The 20,000-nt window shown below is 38.3% G+C and overlaps 1 protein-coding gene across 1 annotated transcript in view; it reads left to right on the forward strand.

The window, feature by feature from the left end:
- cpped1 (calcineurin-like phosphoesterase domain containing 1) overlaps positions 1-17,360 on the forward strand; it is a 22,988-nt gene extending 5,628 nt beyond the window's left edge. Inside the window, exons 3-4 of the mRNA XM_060860045.1 lie at positions 5,670-6,092; positions 15,770-17,360. Coding sequence (XP_060716028.1) covers positions 5,670-6,092; positions 15,770-15,993 — 647 coding nt within the window. The 3' untranslated portion in view covers positions 15,994-17,360. The remainder of the gene's footprint in view (positions 1-5,669; positions 6,093-15,769) is intronic.
- Positions 17,361-20,000: the final 2,640 nt, after the last annotated feature.

Raw genomic sequence — 20,000 nt, forward strand, 5'->3', positions numbered from 1 at the left:
GTCTTATATTATGTAGGAGTGTCAAGTCAAGTCAAGAAGCCTTTGTTGTCATTTCAACCATATATAGCTGACTCAGTACATAGTGAAATGAGCCAAGTTTTCTACAGGACCATGGTGCTGCATAGAACAAAGACAGAGCTACATAGAACAACACAGAGCTTAAGGACTTAAGCTAGTTAGTCCGAGCCACATAAAGTGCATCTGTGCAAACAGTGCAAGCAGTAAAAATACGGTGTGTTCTATAGTACAGGAACTAGTTTTTCCTATCTACAATGCATAATGTAGTTGAAAATCTACATTACAAAAACCATGTAGATATTTCCTCATGAACCATCATAATGAGGAAAACTTCTGATTTTGCTGCTCTGTTCAAGCAGAAGCCACACCAGAGTCTTCTAAAAGCCAAGAACAACTGATTAAAACAGGTGGAATCAGGTGTGGCTTCTGCTTGGTTGGAATGAAAACCTGCACCCACACCGGCCCTTTGTGGATAAGATTGGACATCGCCGTCTACACCACTGGTCTAAGATAAACATCAAGTGAACAGCATTACTGCAGATGGAAACACCTTGTTGATGACAGAAGTCAGACTGTATAACTTCTCGTCGATAATTGGTCAGACTGGTTCGAGCTGACAGATGTGCAGTTGAGTATAATTGTGGTGAGCAGAAAATCATCTCAGAATGCGGTGAACTATGAGGTGAATAGGCTACAACAGCAGAAGACTCCACCAGGTTCCACTTCTGTCAGCCAAGAACAGAAAGCTGACTCACCAAAACTGGACAGATAAAGACTGGAAAAATGTAGCCTGGTTTCATGAATCTTGATTTCTCCTGAGGCTCACAGATGGTAGAGTCAGAATTCAGCTCCGACAGCTTAATCCATGGACTCAACCTGCCTCTTGACACCAAGCAGTTGGAGGGAGTGTAATGAAGTGGGGAATGTTTTCTTGGCACACTTTTGGCCAGTTAATTCCACTTAAACATCACTTGAATGCAACAGACTATAAATGTTGTTGCTGACCATGTGCATGACTTCATGGCCTTAATTTACCATCTTTTAATGGCTACTTCTGGGAGGTTAATGCTGCATGTCACAAGGTATAAGTTGCCTCAGCATGAAAGTGCACTTGAAAAATCCTCAGGAATCACATGATGCAGACATGACAGCATGGAGCAGAATCTCAAAGGAATGTATCCAGCATGTTGTATAATCCATGCCACATAGATCTGCGACTGCTTACCCAGTGTTAGCGTAGTGTTTTTGATAAATGTTCCTGATAAAGTGCTCTGTGAGAGTACTGTATGTGATAATGTATGTAAATACGAGCTCATTAATGTAAACCTGTCATTTGCGGTCTGCATTACTGTCACATCCATTGCTGTTGTCGGAAATCAATCCAACACCACTGTGGTATAAAGTCATTTGGTCACTGGATGTGCCTTGTGTTTAACATGAATTTGGAGTCACATGTTTAATGTGTTGTTTTATATGAGGCTATACTATTTTTAAAATGACTGTTGGACTTTCATACTATAAAAGACTTCTGTGCTATTTCATGCGTTCTCAATGCCCAGAGCACAGTACTTTGCATTGCATGTTTGTTTTTTTTTCCTTCCTTATTTTTGGCCATGGAATACTCATGTACTTAACATTTTAAAAAGCTTTTGCTCTACTATTTCACCTTCTTTAAAGTGTTTAGAAATACTGGTTAAGGGCTTAGTGATGCTGAGGAGTCAGGTTTAATAGAAGGAGAGAAACACTCACATTCTTGAATTAGTGAAACCCAGCAATAGACAAAACAATAATTCATTTCTCTTGTGCATTACTTTTGTATAAACTCACATTTCCACAGCTGTATGAACGTCTTATTTCGTCTACTCATAAAGCCAATAGCTGCAAATAGAGCAAATGCAGTGGTACTACAGGACACCTGAAATCCCCTCATTCTCAATGCATCATCCTGTTTAAGATGCATTGAACTTGTGTTTAAAATTCTGTTTTCTAAGGTGTGGAGCTGTTATCCCAGTGTGAGTCATGTTTTATTTTGTTTTATTTTTAGAGAGATATGAATAGAATACAAATCAGTGTAAGACTTGCAGTATATTTTAAAATGGGAATATTATTATTATTATTTTTTTCATTTTTATAGAAAAGGGTAGACTGGGACAGGACTCGTGTTGAGTGCCTTCTGTGCAAATCCTTTATACATCTGAGTTCTGAACTTTCTCAGGAGGGATATCATCTACTTTTGAGATTCTTCAGGCTTTATAGTTTTATTTTCCTTGATGTTATTTGAGCCCTGCAGCTATATTCTGTGTGGTGGTTGCTTTTTATAAGGTTTTCAAAAAAGGCACTTGTGAGGAGATGTGGAGACCTTTAAACAGTCGGTTAGTGACAGGCCACGCAACCCGACTGCGGCAGATCCATGAGATGACCCATCCATCATGCAGCTTCTCTTCTGAAATTCGAAATCAACTGCATCCTTCTGACATTTTCACTTCTCTATCTTGCTTTAAAGTGGTCAGAGAAAACAGTTATGTCTGGTTTCTGGTAAAGCATGAACCTGGACAAAGAGATATAGCCAGACCGCTATAAACATATAGTATGATTTTATTGAAAACAACAGAGAAAGGTAATATTTATAGATTTAGCCTGGTATGTTCTTTAAATTATAAACTAACCTGTTGCCCTGTTGCAGCAAACATAATAATACTACATTGTTTTCAGTATTGTTTATACTGTATAAACAAATTGTTGTAGCCACGCCCCTAACTGCAACATGTCGATGTGATTTTATTCTTTAGAGATATTTAAAATGAATTTTTGATTCCTGGAAGGTTCTAAGGTGAAGGTTTGCTCAGGGACCCATTAATCATTCACCTTCACTGAACACATACGCTGGCCACTTCAAGCATGACTGCTGACCAAATTGCATTCCTTTTTTTTCCACCAGCAGCTGTTCTCAAACATTCTCTTCTCATCTTATCATGAACCACAGAGAGTAGTGTGTCAGTTGTGTGCTAGAGTTGATGGATGTGATATCCGAGCAGATTCCAGACTCCAGAAGGCAAGCTCGTGTTGGGAGATGATTAGATGCTCATGGACTTTGGAGGAATGGGCAAGGATAACATTATGCTTTTCACTCCTTAATCCGCATATGTGAGCAGGTACAGGTGCTGTTGGTGTGGAAAAGAAAAATTAAGTTCCCTGAACAATGAGCAGTTGGAACGACCAGCGGGAGACGAGTTCTCTGTGTGCCTGGCTGATAGAGATCTCTGTTGCGAGTACGAGAGCTTGTAATGGGGTTCTTTGCAGTTTGTCACTGATTGGAGACATGGGGAGCTGTTAAAGTCGAACACTCTGTACCTCTGATAAGAGAAAGGAAAATAGCTCCAAATCTGGCTAGCTTCACAAAACAAATAATGTTCAAAAATAGCTTCCTTCAAACATTAAGCCACGGCTTCAGCTATTTCATTTGCACGGATTAGCTTCTTTTGTGTGCATTTTAATAATACGCCTTTTAAGTTTAAACAAACTGACAATGAAACTCCATGTTTGTTTCCATAGACAGCACAGTATATTGATCATTCTCCAGCCACTTTATTAGAAACACCTGTGGTGGTGGTGTTGGTTTTTGGTCTTCAGCTGTCCTGTTTCAGTAAGCCTGTGCCCACTGCGTCCCCAGAATCCATTTCCTGCCTGTAAACTAGAGTCTGATGTGGTTTTTCACTGTTGTACCCTATCTGCCTTAAGGTGTCGTTCTGTGATGCTTTTCTAAGATGTTCTGAGCTGATTTTCTGCTCCCCATCGGTGTATAGAGTGGTTATTTGAGTTACCATCACCTTCCTTTCAGCTCAAACCAGTTTGTCGCCTGTCCTCTCTCATGAACAATTATGCTCACATAGTTGCCACTCACAGTCACTGTCATCACGGTTTCCCACATGTGAACATTAAGTGAAGCTCTTGACCCGTATCTGCATGATAATATGCACTATGCTACTGCCACATGAATGGAGGATTGGACAATAGCATGAATATGGCGTTTCTGTTAACATGGCTGGTGAATGTATGTTTTAAAATTCAACCTCTCTTGTGTAGTAGGATGTTAAGTGTTATTTTTTGTAATTTCACCCTTCCTCATTGAGCTTTAAATCTACCCCAGGGAAATTAGCAGGATGGCATTAACAGTTTCAAAACGTTGTACTTGGATATATATGCTAAGTATAGGTAGCTTGGTGTTGTGTTGCTGGAACGCTGGATCAGTTGCACACATTTTCAGTGATTATTTAAATATTTTAGAACAATGGATGCTGTAGACAAAAAAGGTTATGTTTGTTGCTTTTCTCGTTGTTGCAGCTGTCAATTCACTTCAGGTTAATATTATTTATCTTATTTTCAGGACATACATTTGTCTTTTTTTTGTTGATCTTTTTGTGTTATATCAGAATGTTCCAGCTTTATTAAACCTTCAGTGTTCAAAAAAAAAAACTCCTGCACAGATTACTTTAATCTAATATTTGTCTCAAATATTGTTGTCCCTGATTATATGTTTAATAAGGTTAATCTAGCATTAAGCAAGGTTAATGACTGCGAATCAACATCAGACCTTCTTGCATACTGGTGCAAACCGGAATCATGTAACCCTCCCAACCATGACTAGTTGAAATCCTAAGGATAAATGTGTGGGGTCGTAAGAAATTCCAGCTCTCATGCAAGACTAAACACCGCTAATAGCAACAAAATTGCAGAATTTATCAATAATTTCAAAGTGCCAACCCATGGCTAAATGAAATATTGATTTGAATTATCTTTTTTGTTGAACATGTTTTATCTTTAAGCAACTTCACTCCACATGGAGCTGTAGCTTACTTTATTGCAGCGGAGCTTGTTCCGACTCTGATTAAGATCCAAATCTTGTAGAAGTTGTAACTGCCTCAAAGCATTTAGAATCTGAGTGTAAATCTCACTAAATTAATGAACTTAATGAACTGTGTTAAATCTAGAATGTAGAAAAGTAGTATGATTTACACTCAGTAAAATGTAGAACAAATTGGCAGCCAGTACAGATATTTACATGTTATATTTACTATACTAGTGTAAGAACACGCGCTAATAATTAATCAGCCAGTACTGACTGCATATGATGTATGCTTGGTGAGATGAAAAGTGAAAACAGCTATGTTGCTTCTGCTATATGCAGAACGGTACTTCCTCTCCTTTCCCTCCATCCCTCCTCTGCCTTCTCCCTCACTTTCTCCTCCTTCCCTGAACACTGACCGTTGTTCATGTCACCGCCAAATATGAACCGTGGTGCAACAGATTAACAATAAAATCCATTTAATAATGTGTCAGTTGTCAGTTTGCGTGGGTGGCTTGCACAAATATCACCTATACTGTATGTGGGAAACACTATTAGCTCCGAAGACAAGGTGGACAGCTTTGCTGAAAAGAGAGACTCTTCAGTGATTGCTTCTAGTACTTAATGATGTAATATTGATGTATTGTTATTATGTAAATAATATGGTGACAGTTTGTCTCCACAAAATTTCTCCCTATAGATAAAAATAGATTTTTACCACTTTTAATGAAATAACAGGAACACACTCTTCATCCGCAACTGGTAGTCATTTGTTTAAAAAAAAAACAAAAAACTGTGCATTCCTCAGGTTGCCAATTCAGAGAGGAGCAGGAGAGGGACCTGAAGGACATCCTGCGGGACACTGATCCAGAAATTCCGCTCGTGTTTGTCAGCGGTAACCACGACCTGGGCAACACTCCCACTCTGGACACAGTGGAGCAATACTGCCGTGCCTGGGGTGATGACTACTTCAGTTTCTGGGTTGGTGGAGTGTTGTTCCTGGTGTTGAATTCTCAACTGTTCTTTGACGCATCAGGCTGCCCTCAGCTGGAGGAGGCACATGAGGTCTGGCTGGAGAAACAGCTCCAGAAAGCAGCCAAGAGCTCAGCACGGCATGTCATTATCTTCCAGCACATTCCACTCTACCTGAGATCTCCAGACGAGGAGGACGACTACTTCAATCTGCAGAGAGCCAAGAGAGAAAATCTGATACACAGATTCTGCCAAGCAGGTACGTATCTGAGCAGCATCAGCTGGCCAAATTCAAGCTGAATGGACACATGCATTCATGTTGTGTCTGTCAGTTCAATTGTAATGCTACTGTCTCTAATAATGTGACCATGCAGAACCCCAGTACACAGACTGCTGCTGCGACCGATGCTATAGTAAGTTTGGCAAGGCTGATATGATCAAAGGTAATGTGGTGTGAAATTAATAAATTTAGATCTAAGATCTAGGAAATTTGTGTGATAGTAACTAGAGTCACATTAGCTGGAGTTATAACCAAATCAGCAAAAGTAACCAGAAATTCTGTTATGTAATTTACAACCTAAATTCAGGAAATGTTGGGACATTATTTTTGTATAAAATGAAAACAAAAAGACTTTCAAATCACATGAGCCAATATTTTATTCACAATAGAACATAGATGACATATCGAATGTTTAAACAAAGAGATTTTACACTTTTATCCACTAAATGAGCTTATTTCAAATTTGATGCCTGCTACAGTTTTCAAAAAAGTTGCCAATGGGGAAATAAATGTCTGAAAAGGCAGGAATTTTTGAAAAGATTTAGCTGGGAGAACATTTAGCAACTAATTAAGTTAATTGATATTAGGTCTGTAACATGATTACTTCTGAGAGTCTCTGCCTCTCTAAGACATCCCTTTTATAGCTAAAGATGAGCAGAGTCTCTCCAATCTGTGAAAGAGTGTGTAAAAAGATTGTGGAATACTTTAAAAACAATGTTCCTCACAGACAGATTCCGGCCCTCAGTCTTCAGTCTCCAGTCTTCAGGCCCTCAGATGACACCGCATCACTCGTCAGCATTATTGTGTCAATGAGCTATGAAAACTTAGTTATGAATACTTCCAGAAAACTCTTGTCAGTAAACACGGTCCGCCGTGCCATCTGCAGATGCCAACTAAAGCTCTATCCTGCAAAAAGGAAGCCATATATGAACATGGTCCAGAAGTGCCGTCGTGTCCTGTGGGATAAGAATCATTTAAAATGGACTGTTTCAAACTGGAAAAGTGTTCTATGGTCAGACGAGTCCAAATGTAACGTTCTCATTGAAAATCACTGACACCGTGTCCACTGGGCTAAAGAGGAGGGAGTGTTCTCAGCGTTCAGTTCAAAAACCAGCATCTCTGATGGTATGGGGTGCATAAGTGCATACAGTATGGGCAGCTTGCATGTTTTAAAAGGCACTATGAATACTGAAAGGTATCTAAAGGTTTTAGAGCAACACGTGCTCCCCTCCAGACGACGTCTATTTCAGGGAAGGCCTTGTGTATTTCAGCAGGACAATGTAAAACCACATCCTGCAGCTATTACAACATGGCTTTGTCGTAGAAGAGTCCGGGTGCTGAATCGGCTGCCTGCGGTCCAGATCTTTCACCAGATAGATACCTATATCGGGCAAGAATGAGACCAAATTCAAACACCAAAACTCCAGAAACTCATAAACTCCATGCCCAGACGTCTTTCGAAAAGAAGAGGAGATGCTACACCATTGTAAGACCTGTAGCAGGCATCGTTTTCGTTTTATTCAAATTTAAAAAATTGTCTCAACATTTCCAGAATACGGGTTGGTAGCATTACAACAATAGAATTCTAAAAGATGACACGATTTTTTTTCGGGTTTAGAATTTTGTCATATAAGCGGAGACCAACACATGTAGCCCCAACATGTGCATTTGAATAATTACTAGTTACCATACAAGGTTGTCCCCTCTTATACACACACTTCTTTACTATATAAATGTATTGTGTAAATTTGATTTGCCTATTAATTTCAGTATCTGTTCTTTAATTACACAGCAGTTCCAGTCTGTTAATTTTATCGGAGTGCTGATATTTAATTACTAGCAGCACTGGTACATTTCACTTTTATCACTCGCCTTGTCTGTGTTTGCTAAATTCTAATTCTAGCAAAAGTCCATTACACTGTAACTGTTATAGCACTTAGTGGGGTCATACAGGCTGTTGCATGGCAACAGCCAATGCTCTTTCCAGCTGTGGCTTCTTAGGGAACTATTTTAGTTGAGGGAGAAAAAAATAAATCAATCATTTGGCCATATTGATTCTGAAATGTCTCGATATTAATTTCTCGTGCATAGATCCGTTGTACAAGAACATGCTTATAAGAGTGCTCAGATGTTGGACAGCTGCACTAAGCAATGCTTATCTGAAGACTGATTCTCTTTTTTCATTAATATTTGAAATATCTACATTGTATGCAGTAGGCACAAATTTTTTTTATCTTTTTATTTAAATGACAGAAAAAAAATTAACTGATATATTTAATTATTAAAATTTTTTTAGCAAGTAATGCAGAATACAGCTGTTTAATAAAATAAAAAAAATAAGAAAAATAAACAAAAAAAAGAACACTATTGCCAAGAAATGTTGAGATGGAACAGAACGACTTACTGCTCCATACGTCATCATTTATTTAACAAAATTACTGTCTTTCAGTCTCAGCCTCAGTCTGGTGTAATTTTATGATTCTATTTCCTGGCATTCTTATTCAGGTTTGTTTATGCGCCTCTACTCAAAAACAGAGGTTGTCTTTCCCAGATGAGTGCACTGCCAGAGGACTTGTGAATGCAGCACAAACTGAAACTGAGAACAAGCTGCTGATCCACACAGTCCAGTTCAGCAATAGATTCAATTCATTATTTAAAATAAGCAGAGTTAGAGGAGAGCAATATGTGTATTTTGTATAGTGTAGAAGCAAGAGCAGGGAAGGAGGGTGATGCTGCAGAGTACATGATACAGTTAGGAATTGTTTGGGATGTAGTAATATATCATGATATAGATCCCAGTCTGTATTAGGATCAGCTTTGAAAACAAAGTTTAATACAAGGTTAAATCTTCTGTAGATCAGTCTGCTGTTATGTGGTGCAGATTAAAATCCTAAAAGTTATTTGGTACTTTCCTACTGCATGAATTATGAACCTACACTCATGAACTCGTAGTATATAGGAGACGTTTTTACCATATTTTTTTAAAAGTAATACATGTGAGAGTCATATTTTATGGTCACATGGCATATGTTCTGAAGTTAGTGATGTCTGATGTACAGCACATTTGCTGTTGAAGGTCAGAACCAAGTTTATTTCATGCATCAATGTGTGCCTCCAACTCTTTGACAAAAGGTATGAAAAAACCCACATAAGGGTGCCCTGGTCACGTGTCCACAAACTTTTGACTCTATAGTGAATCATAGTTAAATCCCCACTTTTTTAAGCATTTTTAGTTTTCTGTTTTTAGCTGCAGATCATCAAAAAAAAAGTGCACAAAATGCTGGATATAAGAAAACATTTGTTCATGACTTACAGAAGGCCACTGCCAATAATCAAACCCCTTATGCTGTCTCAGGCTTTGGAGATGTGAGAAAATGCTGCTTTTAATGATTTAATCCATGTTTGGTATGAGGCAGTAAGATTTGTAGGAAGATTTTCTGTTTTGAGACCTGCACCCAGAGGAAAGCTGGTCTTCGTAAAATAAGAGACTGTTGTAGTTTGGACTATTAACTATCATTTTTAACAACACTTCCAGTGTTTAGGATCACAGTATGACGATGTCTTGTCACAGAATTGCAGAATCAGAATCATCTCACACAGTGTATGTATTATGATAGCATGTCTACATGTATATTGCACACAGTCTTACCTCAGGGGTTAAAGGCATGATGTAAAAAATAGCTAGCAAGAGGAGAAGGACGTTACATCCATATACTTCTCCCTCACTGGGAAAATCACTCAGTTCTTTTTAATCTCGTTCAGTTCAGTATATCATTCGGCCAACGGAGGACACCTCTAATTTATTTTACATCCTGATGGATCTCATGAATATATTTGTGAATGTTTCAGGGCCCTCGTGCTGTCCTAATTGGAAACAGTGTACCTTCTGAACTCAGTGGCAGACTGCTCCATCTATTATTGTCACCGTGACTCACTGCAAGATTTCCGGCTCAGTACTCAGAGGTTCTCATGAGCCACAGCCCAGTTTAATGTCTCCTCTGCACTCATCCTGTAGCAGCACTGAAGAATCTAAACATTGTTCTATAAGAACCCCTCAGAGGAAAATGACAGCTCTCATGCTCCCCTTCTTTATAGGCATCACGTGATGGGAACAAACATAAAACCTCAGTTTGTTTTGAAACTTTATTTAATGTGAAGGTTTTATTTCTGCACTTTCAAGATGGATACCATCATGGAATGAAATATGGCTCTCTGTCCAAAACAATAAGAAAGAGTATAGTTCTCTGTAGAATAACTCATGTTTTTGTGACTGACTGTTTGTTTAGATGTTCAGCTGCTGGTGCTGACCAAGCTAATAAACCAACTGTTTCTTTCCTTTGTGATCTCTGTTGGCTTAAGGCAAGCTGATGTTAATGAGTGTGAGTAAACCAAGAGAGCATTTGTCATCACTGGAAAATTGGTCTGTTTTGGTCAGATGATGAAGAATGGGCTGAGCTCAGGGACGTAATGGAGATAATAACAGGTAGACCACAAAGATTTGCTATATTATACTGTAGGATGACTTTCTATTGACGAGCTCGACCCCGACCTCTATGTTGCTCTTTATGGGCTTCCATTATGGATATGTGGTCGATATTTATATAGTAATTACAATCTCCAATTCTCCAAAAGTGTCTCAGAGTCTCACGTTTCCACTTAGAGACACAGTTCTCTATTGTCACCACTGAAAAAACTGCAGTAGATGATGGTGTTAGCTTGGTGACACACCACAGTGTTGTTGAATTCTCAAATCTGAACATGTTCCTGGATTTTCTGTAACAGAACAGCTCTGAAAATAGTTCCAGCTGGAATTCAAATGATAGATTTTATACGTTATAATTCTTACCAGAAGCTTTTCAAGAGGCACGAGCCCAGGTAAAATTTTCCTGGTAAATCATCGCCTGATGCATTGTGTGTAGATTACATTAGATATATTTAAAAAAAACTTTCCAGTTGTTTGAATGTTATCATTTACATCATTAGAATTATTTAAAACATAAAGGTTGATTATAAAGCCAACCGAAGAGATCCTGCGCATCCTCTTCAATCATACGCCCCGTCTCTCTTGCTGTGCTCCTCCTCCCTTCACTTTTCACCATGGAAACCTTGACTTGAAGTAACATGATAATTAGTAGCATGTAAATCTATATTTAAGTGAATGATAGCATCCCATTTTCCAGATCTAATTGGAACAGATTTGATCGATAGCATTAGCTTGTTAGCTGCTGAAAGAAGGCATACATACATACATACAGACATACATACATAAATGCTCCTCTCAAAATCACCAGAATTAAATGCTTTGGTGCTGTTTCTGCAATATTTTTCCCAGCACATGCCTTTGGTCATCCCTTAAACTTAAGTACTTTTGTAAAATTGTTGAGGTGCCTGTGCACCAGTAAACATCAAACACTAAACTGTTCCTGATTCTTACAGTGACAACTCATTTCCCAGGACTCGTATCACATAATCTTTGTCTAATAATAAATAAAGTAAATTTATTTAACATATTAATAGTAGATTTTCTGACATGGGAAAGTTTTCTGGACAAAGAACTCAGACTTTCTGGTTTTCTCAGCAATATATTCAAGTGAGTGGAGAAGTCGATACTAGTGAAGGAACGGTTGTTGTAACGTAAATGATTAGGATCCAAATTGTTTCAGAGATGTTTCACAGCTGTAAAGGTAACTAGAAATGGTTCAAAAGCATGGAGTTCATTAATAAATTGCGTATTGCAATTGATGGCAATTTGCTGTAGTGTAAAACAAATGAACATATTAGACAAAAAAATAGTCCATTTCAGGGTCTGATCCGCTTCACATCGTGTTCTTTACTTAATAGACATTTCGATTTTGGTTAGCAAGATTAGTCCAGTTTTTTGTTGTTTTTAATACTCTGTCAAGACCTGTTCACCAGAAACATGGCTCTCTGTCCAAAACAATAAGAAAGAATATGGTTCTCTGTAGAATAACTCTGTTTTTTGTGTCTGATCGTTCAGCTGCTGGTGCTGACTTATACCAAACTAATAAACCAACTGTTTCTTTCCTTTGTGATCTCTGTTGGCTTAAGGCAAGCTGATGTTAATGAGTGTGAGTAAACCAAGAGAGCATTTGTCATCACTGGAAAATTGGTCTGTTTTGGTCAGATGATGAAGAATGGGCTGAGCTCAGGGACGTAATGGAGATAATAACAGGTAGACCACAAAGATTTGCTATATTATAGGATGACTTTCTATTGACGAGCTCGACCCCGACCTCTATGTTGCTCTTTATGGGCTTCCATTATGGATATGTGGTTGATATATATTTAGTAATTACACTCTCCAATTCTCCAAAAGTGTCTCAGACTCTCACGTTTCCACTTAGAGACACAGTTCTCTATTGTCACCACTGAAAAAACTGCAGTAGATGATGGTGTTAGCTTGGTGACACACCACAGTGTTGTTGAAATCTCAGATCTGAACATGTTCCTGGATTTTCTGTAACAGAACAGCTCTGAAAATAGTTCCAGCTGGAATTCAAATGATAGGTTTGTATTCATGCTCTTATTCTATACGTTATCATATTAACTGTAACAACTCATTCATTAATGTGTCACAAAATAATAATAAACTGATTATACATTTATTTAACATATTAAAAGGGAAGTTGTCGTTCCACAGGCATTAAGTAGAACTATAAATGGTTATAAAGCATGAAGTGGTGTTCATTAATAAATTACATATTGTAATTGTTGGCAGTTTGCTTTAGGATAGCAGTAGTATAATAGCTCTGCTTCAGCTAGTGGATTATTTTTTTGTAATAGAATGCCACATCGTGTTCCATACTTAATAGCCATTTTGATTTTGGTGAGCAAGATTAGTTATTACATGCGTTTTCTTTTTTTAATGCTCTGTCAAAGCCTGTTCAGTCAAAGCTCCACAGCCATCTGTGATCTCGGTCCCTCAGCTTGAGGAAAAACGTCCAAATGCCTCTGTCTCTATTTTTATGTAAAGCTGCAGATCCTTTGTCAGAGCAATTTCAAACCACCCCGATTTCCTGTTCTGCATCAGTGTACGTTTGGATGGGATCTTAATTACTTACATCACACACAATGCGCAGGCCGTCCCTCATTGAGCATTTCATAAAGGCACTCGTGGGGATAAATGACTGAGATATATGAGCAGCATAAGTAATGGTCTCCCCACAGATCATTCTGTCTTTCCTTCTGTCATGCAAATTATATATAGGCATAGTTAGGTGATTAATTCCGAGAGGCCTAACGATAACACTCTCACACTCATACAGCCTCTCTAACTAAGAAATAAATTCTCAACGATTTGTTTGGATAAAAGACAGCAGCCGAATTAACATATCATCCGTATCTGGCAGGTAGCCGCAAAATCCGTCTGCCTATGAATAGAGTCATTGGCGGCACAGTGAGCGAGTCTCAGGGGAACAGAAACCAGACCGCTGTTGTACTTCCCTGTTCATTAGAACTTAATTTCAGTTTGTGTGACGGTTTATTTTCAGAATGTTTTTTTCTCAGGCCTTTGACATACTTAGGCTTGCTCAGCTTAAATGCTCAGGGATCCTCAGGTGGTGGAATTTACTGAGGTATCGCTGTTCACGACATCGCAAAAACTGACCGGTTGTTTGAAAATTGCAAAATTATAAGCAGCACAAGGGAAATGTACTTCCATACATATATATATATGTATGGAAGCACTTAAACATGGTCAGCTTTGTGAAACTGTTCTATGTTCGTGGCTGTATTTCCCCTTTTTTCTGGTGGTTTTCCCTAACGTATGATTATGTTTGATTTTTTTTTTCCCCCTCTATTTCTATGGCCAGCTGGTAGTCTGTGAGCAGAAATGGTAGTTACAAGTTTGCACAATAGTGCTGCTGCTAGGCAGTTTGCTCTGATTGTTATTTCTGCGCTTTATAATTTTAGGGCAGCCACAGAGAAAAATCGATCCCCACGATTCGCTTTGTAGTGAAACGATCACAGCTTGTTAATTCAGCTTTCCATTAGTGAGCTGGGGAGAACATACACATCCTGTGTCAGCTCAGAGTCGAAAATCTGAACTCAGAACCCAGACACGGTCTAAAGAGATGTCAGCAGATATAAGACTGGAGCAATTTTTCTTACACATAATAATGTGGTCCTTACACACCCACTAACACCTACTGTTTCACTGCTCTAAACACGAACACATTATCCTTACAAGCGTGACTATTGTAAAGACATCCCAATATTCCCATCGGCTAGTTTCTGTTAGCTTACTCAGTAATGAAGCAGTGGGTTTTCATGCATTGTTACGTTCCAAGCTGCAGTATGATGGTAGTTTTTACAGGAGATTCTTGTTTGAAGAGCACACACACTCTGGCACATTAATACACACCATATGCACTTCTACTGTTTCTCCACACTGCTGGTCCATTGAGTAAATAGCCATTAATGTGATCACCTCAACACACTCCTACACCCAGACCAGTTTTACACCTCAATATAATTATTCTGTTTTCTCTCTGCTTATATCATGTTTCCCTGTTTATGCTTAATTCAAGGTCTGAATCATAGCCCATCAGTAGAGACAGGTTCACATAATTAAACAGCTTCCCCTTTGAAAAAAATATTAGGATGCTTTCCTTTTGATTAATAATCATTTAAAAAAAGAAAGCATCATGCTGCGTTATTTCTGCTGTATTGCAACACAGAGTTGTAATTGCTTTAAGGATGATGGTGTCTGCCGTTGTATCTCACTGCATAATTAGCTGCATTCAATTTATTTTTTTCTCCAGACGCAGAGTTGCACGTTTTAGAAGCTTGTCTAAAAATGAGGGTTAGATTGTGGCGTGTTCTGTACTTTAATCTGAATAATCCAGGTAAAAACCTTGATTGACAGGTAGTTATGGCGGGAATATCTGGCTTGTGACATTTTATCTCACACTGTGAAGAGTAAAGGAAAGAAACAGATTTTTCTCTCCAACATTCATGCAGGAATCACAGTTTAAAAGCTTACAAGCAGTAAAGGCTGTAGTGTTGCTGTATTGTTGTTAATATTTTGAAATTCCTTTGTGATGTCTTTTGTGCACGTCTGTTGGGGAACTCATTATAACACGTAAGAGTCTTCTTTAAATCTCATTGTACTATTAGATGTGCCAGTGTATACAGTTTGCATTCCTGACTACGTCTGTTAATAAAGTATGCGATCAAAGTCTTGAGCGATTTTATTGTAAATTGCTCAACCTGCGTTCCTTCAAAAGAAAAGAAAGATTTGTGCCTCTCCATCTGTCTGGCCTTCTCTGTGGTGATCAGTCCACTGCTTTGCATTCTATAACAGCAGAACTGTGTTGGCTGGTGAAATGAAGAGGTGAGATGAAAACCTTCCCCATGATTATGCAGATCAACACAGAAAATAGATTTCTCGAGAGGTCTCCAACATGGCCGACGCTCTTTGAAATGTCCGTCACTTCTCGCTGCTTTACCAGCCAGTAGTAATCAGTAACTTGGAAATAACGTCAAGATAATGCCCCCGAAGTATTAATCGGCAGTGCTGTTTAATATGCATATCCACGCTAATCAATTAGTATAATTGGACCTGACCTATCCTCCTCCCTTGTGTGAAGCTAAGCAGAATATTAATGGATCTCTTCCCCTCAAATCTGTTTCAGGTGTCAAAGCCGTGTTCTCGGGTCACTACCATCGTAATGCAGGCGGCTGCCATGCAGGACTGGACATGGTGGTGAGCTCAGCTATCGGCTGCCAGCTGGGAGAGGACGCGCACGGGGTCCGGGTGGTGGTGGTGACCGCTGATAAGATCATCCATCGCTACCACACGCTGGACCAGCTGAGTGAGAAAGGCATAGATGAAGATCTGAAGAAACTCTTATCTTAAATGAAAGTTTGACCTTATGTGGGTCTTTTTTTTTTTTTGGATTATATTTGTTGGTTCTAGATCAGTAGAAAAGAACAAAGTCTGCTTTCAACTGGCGCTGCCTCTGAACAACAGCCGCCATTCTGTGTCAATATCCAGAAGACATCTGAATAATAAGCTTCTGCACACAGCAGGAGAAAAAAAGCAGAGAAATCTAACTATGTCTTAAGGTGTCATCAGAGTGCTGTTTCCTTTCTGCACTGTAAATTCCTTATGTTCTATAATGTTTGGGTCTTTCCTGTCAGAAACAAATAGTTTGGAGATGTAATTCCAAGCATTAGTAACATAACTGTTTCTCTTTTTCCTTCTTCATACCTTAATCAAACATCGTGACATTTGAATCAGAAAAATTTACCCGAGATGCTCCAATTCCTCTAAACCCACATCACCTAATCACACTAATCAGCAAATGGAAGTAGAGTTGGAGCTGGTCGTTTGCTGATTTCAGCCTCTGTGTCCAAGCCCATTACGCTCTCCAAACTCCAAGAGGTGAGAGGAGGCAATCTCCATGGCAACCACTGAAAGACATGGCAGTTAAGACTGTAACTTCCAGAGACTCATTCAGTCATCAAAAACTTGCTGATTTTCATCTCACACTTGTGGTTTTATCTCTCAGGTTTTAAATCCAATTTGATGATTTGATGCAGGCAAAAAAAAAAAAAAAAGCAGAATTCTTTGTCGAACTTAGGGAGTGCATACTCATTCAGCTCCATCTGCCTTTGTAACTTACAAATCCAACCCAGCCGGTTACGAAGGAGAGCATCACAAGGGATCAATGCACTGTATCTCCACAGGTCATCTTTTTTTTGTAATATTTTGATTAAAATGACGTGTATATAAATATAATGCCAATGACTAGAATAGAAACCTTTTTTAATGAAGCACCTTTGTGGGTCCTCCTGTTGGCAGATCTGTGCACAATGGCAGGGATGTAAATAAAGTGACTGACACAGGGATTAAAAGAAACAGTTTGTTCTCATATTTACATTGTTAACACCGTTCTTACACCTTTTAATGTGTTCACCTGAATAATCATTTCTGTAAAAAAAAAAAAAAGATATTTTTTAAACAATGTATTTTTGTCCCTAGTGAAACAAAGCTAAGAAGAAGCCAACAGTCCATATGGATTCTTATATATTTTTGGTATAAATTTAAAATTGATTAAAGAAATGTATTAAATCTATAAATCTATTGAAATAGATCATTTTGAAATAGAATAAAAGAGATTTTTTCCTGTTATATTAACCAGATTTCCACTAGAAACTCAAATGTTTATTTTTTATATCACTGGACTTTACGTTTGCGATAAATGTTTTGTGAACTTTTTACCACAGTTCTGATTAATTCTTTATTTTAATTGGTCCGAGAGTGTAAATTTTTATTTTTTTTATTTTTTTTTTTTTTAAACAGCAGTTCTGACAGCCTTTTCTATAATAACACACACAAGTACATATATCACACTGTGTGTTTATGTTCAAATCAACATAAAAAGTCATAAGTGTAAGTTTGGAAGTTGCAATTACAGACTGAGTTGTGTTTGAGTCACTTTGTTCGGAGCGAGATGTAGGTGCACCTTCGCTTAATTAGCTACAAAAAAACACAGCAAGGATTTTTAACACTTTTTTCTTTTCTAGATAATGAACAAAGAATTCATACCAGGTATCATATCAGTTCATGAAGCCCCTGCAAACTTCATTGTTACATATTGTATCGTATCGAGATGAGGAAATATTCAGTTTCAAACGATTTGCGTTCATTGATTCCAACATGTTTCTGACTGACATGCTCCAGACTCTTTTAGAAAGAATTTCCCATTCGTAATTACGACTTTATTGTGGTGTCCAACTCGTAAATACAATCTTTCTGAAATGATTCAAATGCACCAAAAGATGCTCTACATAAGCAGATTAAAATGTATTTAATTGTTGTAAAATGTTTAAAGAACTCACTACAGCAGATATTTAACACAAAATCGGAGTATGGTGGTTCTCAGACCCCTGTAGTTTTGCTCTAGTTCAGACACACATGATTCTATTGAACCTTGATGCATTTGCTTTCATCCTACACCATCACAAATGCACATAGAGACCAGACTTTTATTTTTATATTTGTGCTATTGTGTGCAGTAAGGCATCTGAACTTTTCTGTGTCCCACAACATTCCCTTGCTGCTTATGGTACACGTGTGTTGTGGAAACCAATCATGTCATCACTAGCTAAAATACATGCACATGTTACTTCCTGAACAAGTGCGGACCTGAGTACAAGCTACGTTATGTGCGCAGGAATTCCAGTACAGTTCCAGTGCACCCAAACTCAGAGCCACTCCTGCAGGTCGTCTCAGGTTGGGTACCTCGCCGTGCTTCCCGCTCCACATGACAGCTTTCACATTAACGATTCCTCATGCAAACACTTCTCTGTTTCAGACTAAACTGCCAGCCTGAAAGTCCCCAAAGACTATAGTGCTCCTGCTGGTCAAATCTCAGAGGTGCTGTACAGCATGTAATGTGTCACAGTTCAACATCGATGCCCCGTAGACGCTGTTATACAACAGTTCACTTTGTAAAGGTGACTTCGTATGATCTTTTTTTCATTGGCTTGGTTCCTGGATGGAGAGCTTGGCATGATGAAGTCTGCATTAGAACAGAAGGGCGTTTGACATTTAGCAGGTTGCAATTCCTCGCACAGCAGAATGAACTCCCACACTCTGAAAATCAGAGCCCGACTTCCAAATCACTCATAACAACCGCCTGCTTCACAGCCCAAACTGTCTTTGTCTCTGCTGTTGATGCTGAAATGCATGACACAGGTTAGCCTTTCTACTTAATAGGTACCACAAAAAGCCTGGCTGCTTTCTTCGACTCCTTGATCCAACGCTGTAGTGAATACCGTCCAATCAGTGATCAGTGCTTTCACCTTGTCAGTTTGTTCAGTTTACATTGCACTCAGGTACTTTTTTGGAACGATTGCTTGACACATTTCTTTACAATAAAACTCAGAGTCGTGTTCAGGATCCAAGTTGTGGAGAGAAGAGAAATGAAGAACACAGTGCCGATGAAGAGATCTCCACTGACTCGTGTAGATTACAGGGTATCTACAGTAAAGAGAAAAAATGGTTACAAACCAACCGTGCATTTTAAGCAAACTGTATATTTGTAAAATTAATAAATACCAATCAGGTATATATTTCATAAGCAAAAGCACATTCCTGCCATATATTAACCCAAAACCATAAGATTAATAATGAGTACTGATTTTTCATCCTTTCTAAAGATCATCAGATGTGAATGAATATTAGTTATCTGTATCTGGACTTAAAGGTCTAACTGAAAAGAATAATATACTGAACCACTTACTGAAAAGAATAACATACAACCATTTTAGAATTCACAACAAGTTTGCAATGTGCTAGGGTTCATCCATCTACATCCATCTACGGTTATAGAAGAAAAACCCTCAGTCTTGTTAGTTATGAAATTATTGTTATGTACCTGACTATTAGTTCATGCTGAATGCCAAACAACAATTTTTTTCTAAAAGAAAAAAACCCCACATTTTAGTTAGTTACTAAGCTGATGCATACTAAGCGCACATGGACTGACAGCTTCTGCTTCTCATTCAAATTTTATGACTGTTTCCTAAAGGGGTTAAGATTTCTCCTCATCAGAGTCATACCGAGCTCAACAGAAGCTTTTTTTATTATCTAAACTAGACGTTATGTTTGCGCTTTTTAATGTCAAAATCTTTATTTTATTGTTTTTTAAATAATTACAAAAAAAAGCAGTAATGTTTATTTTTATGAGTACCATGGATTCAGTTATAGACTCATTAGCACTGTTCTCTTGATTTCCTCGTTTGCTTTGTTAACCTGATCTGCAGAAGATCCTGCACATGCACTTTCTGTGCCCGTTCTTTACAGCATGCTAAAGGCAATAAGAAAACTGTTGTTTGGCACAAAAAGTGATAAAA

Source organism: Tachysurus vachellii, chromosome 2 (assembly GCF_030014155.1).
Source record: "Tachysurus vachellii isolate PV-2020 chromosome 2, HZAU_Pvac_v1, whole genome shotgun sequence".
Classification (NCBI taxonomy): Eukaryota; Metazoa; Chordata; class Actinopteri; order Siluriformes; family Bagridae; genus Tachysurus; species Tachysurus vachellii.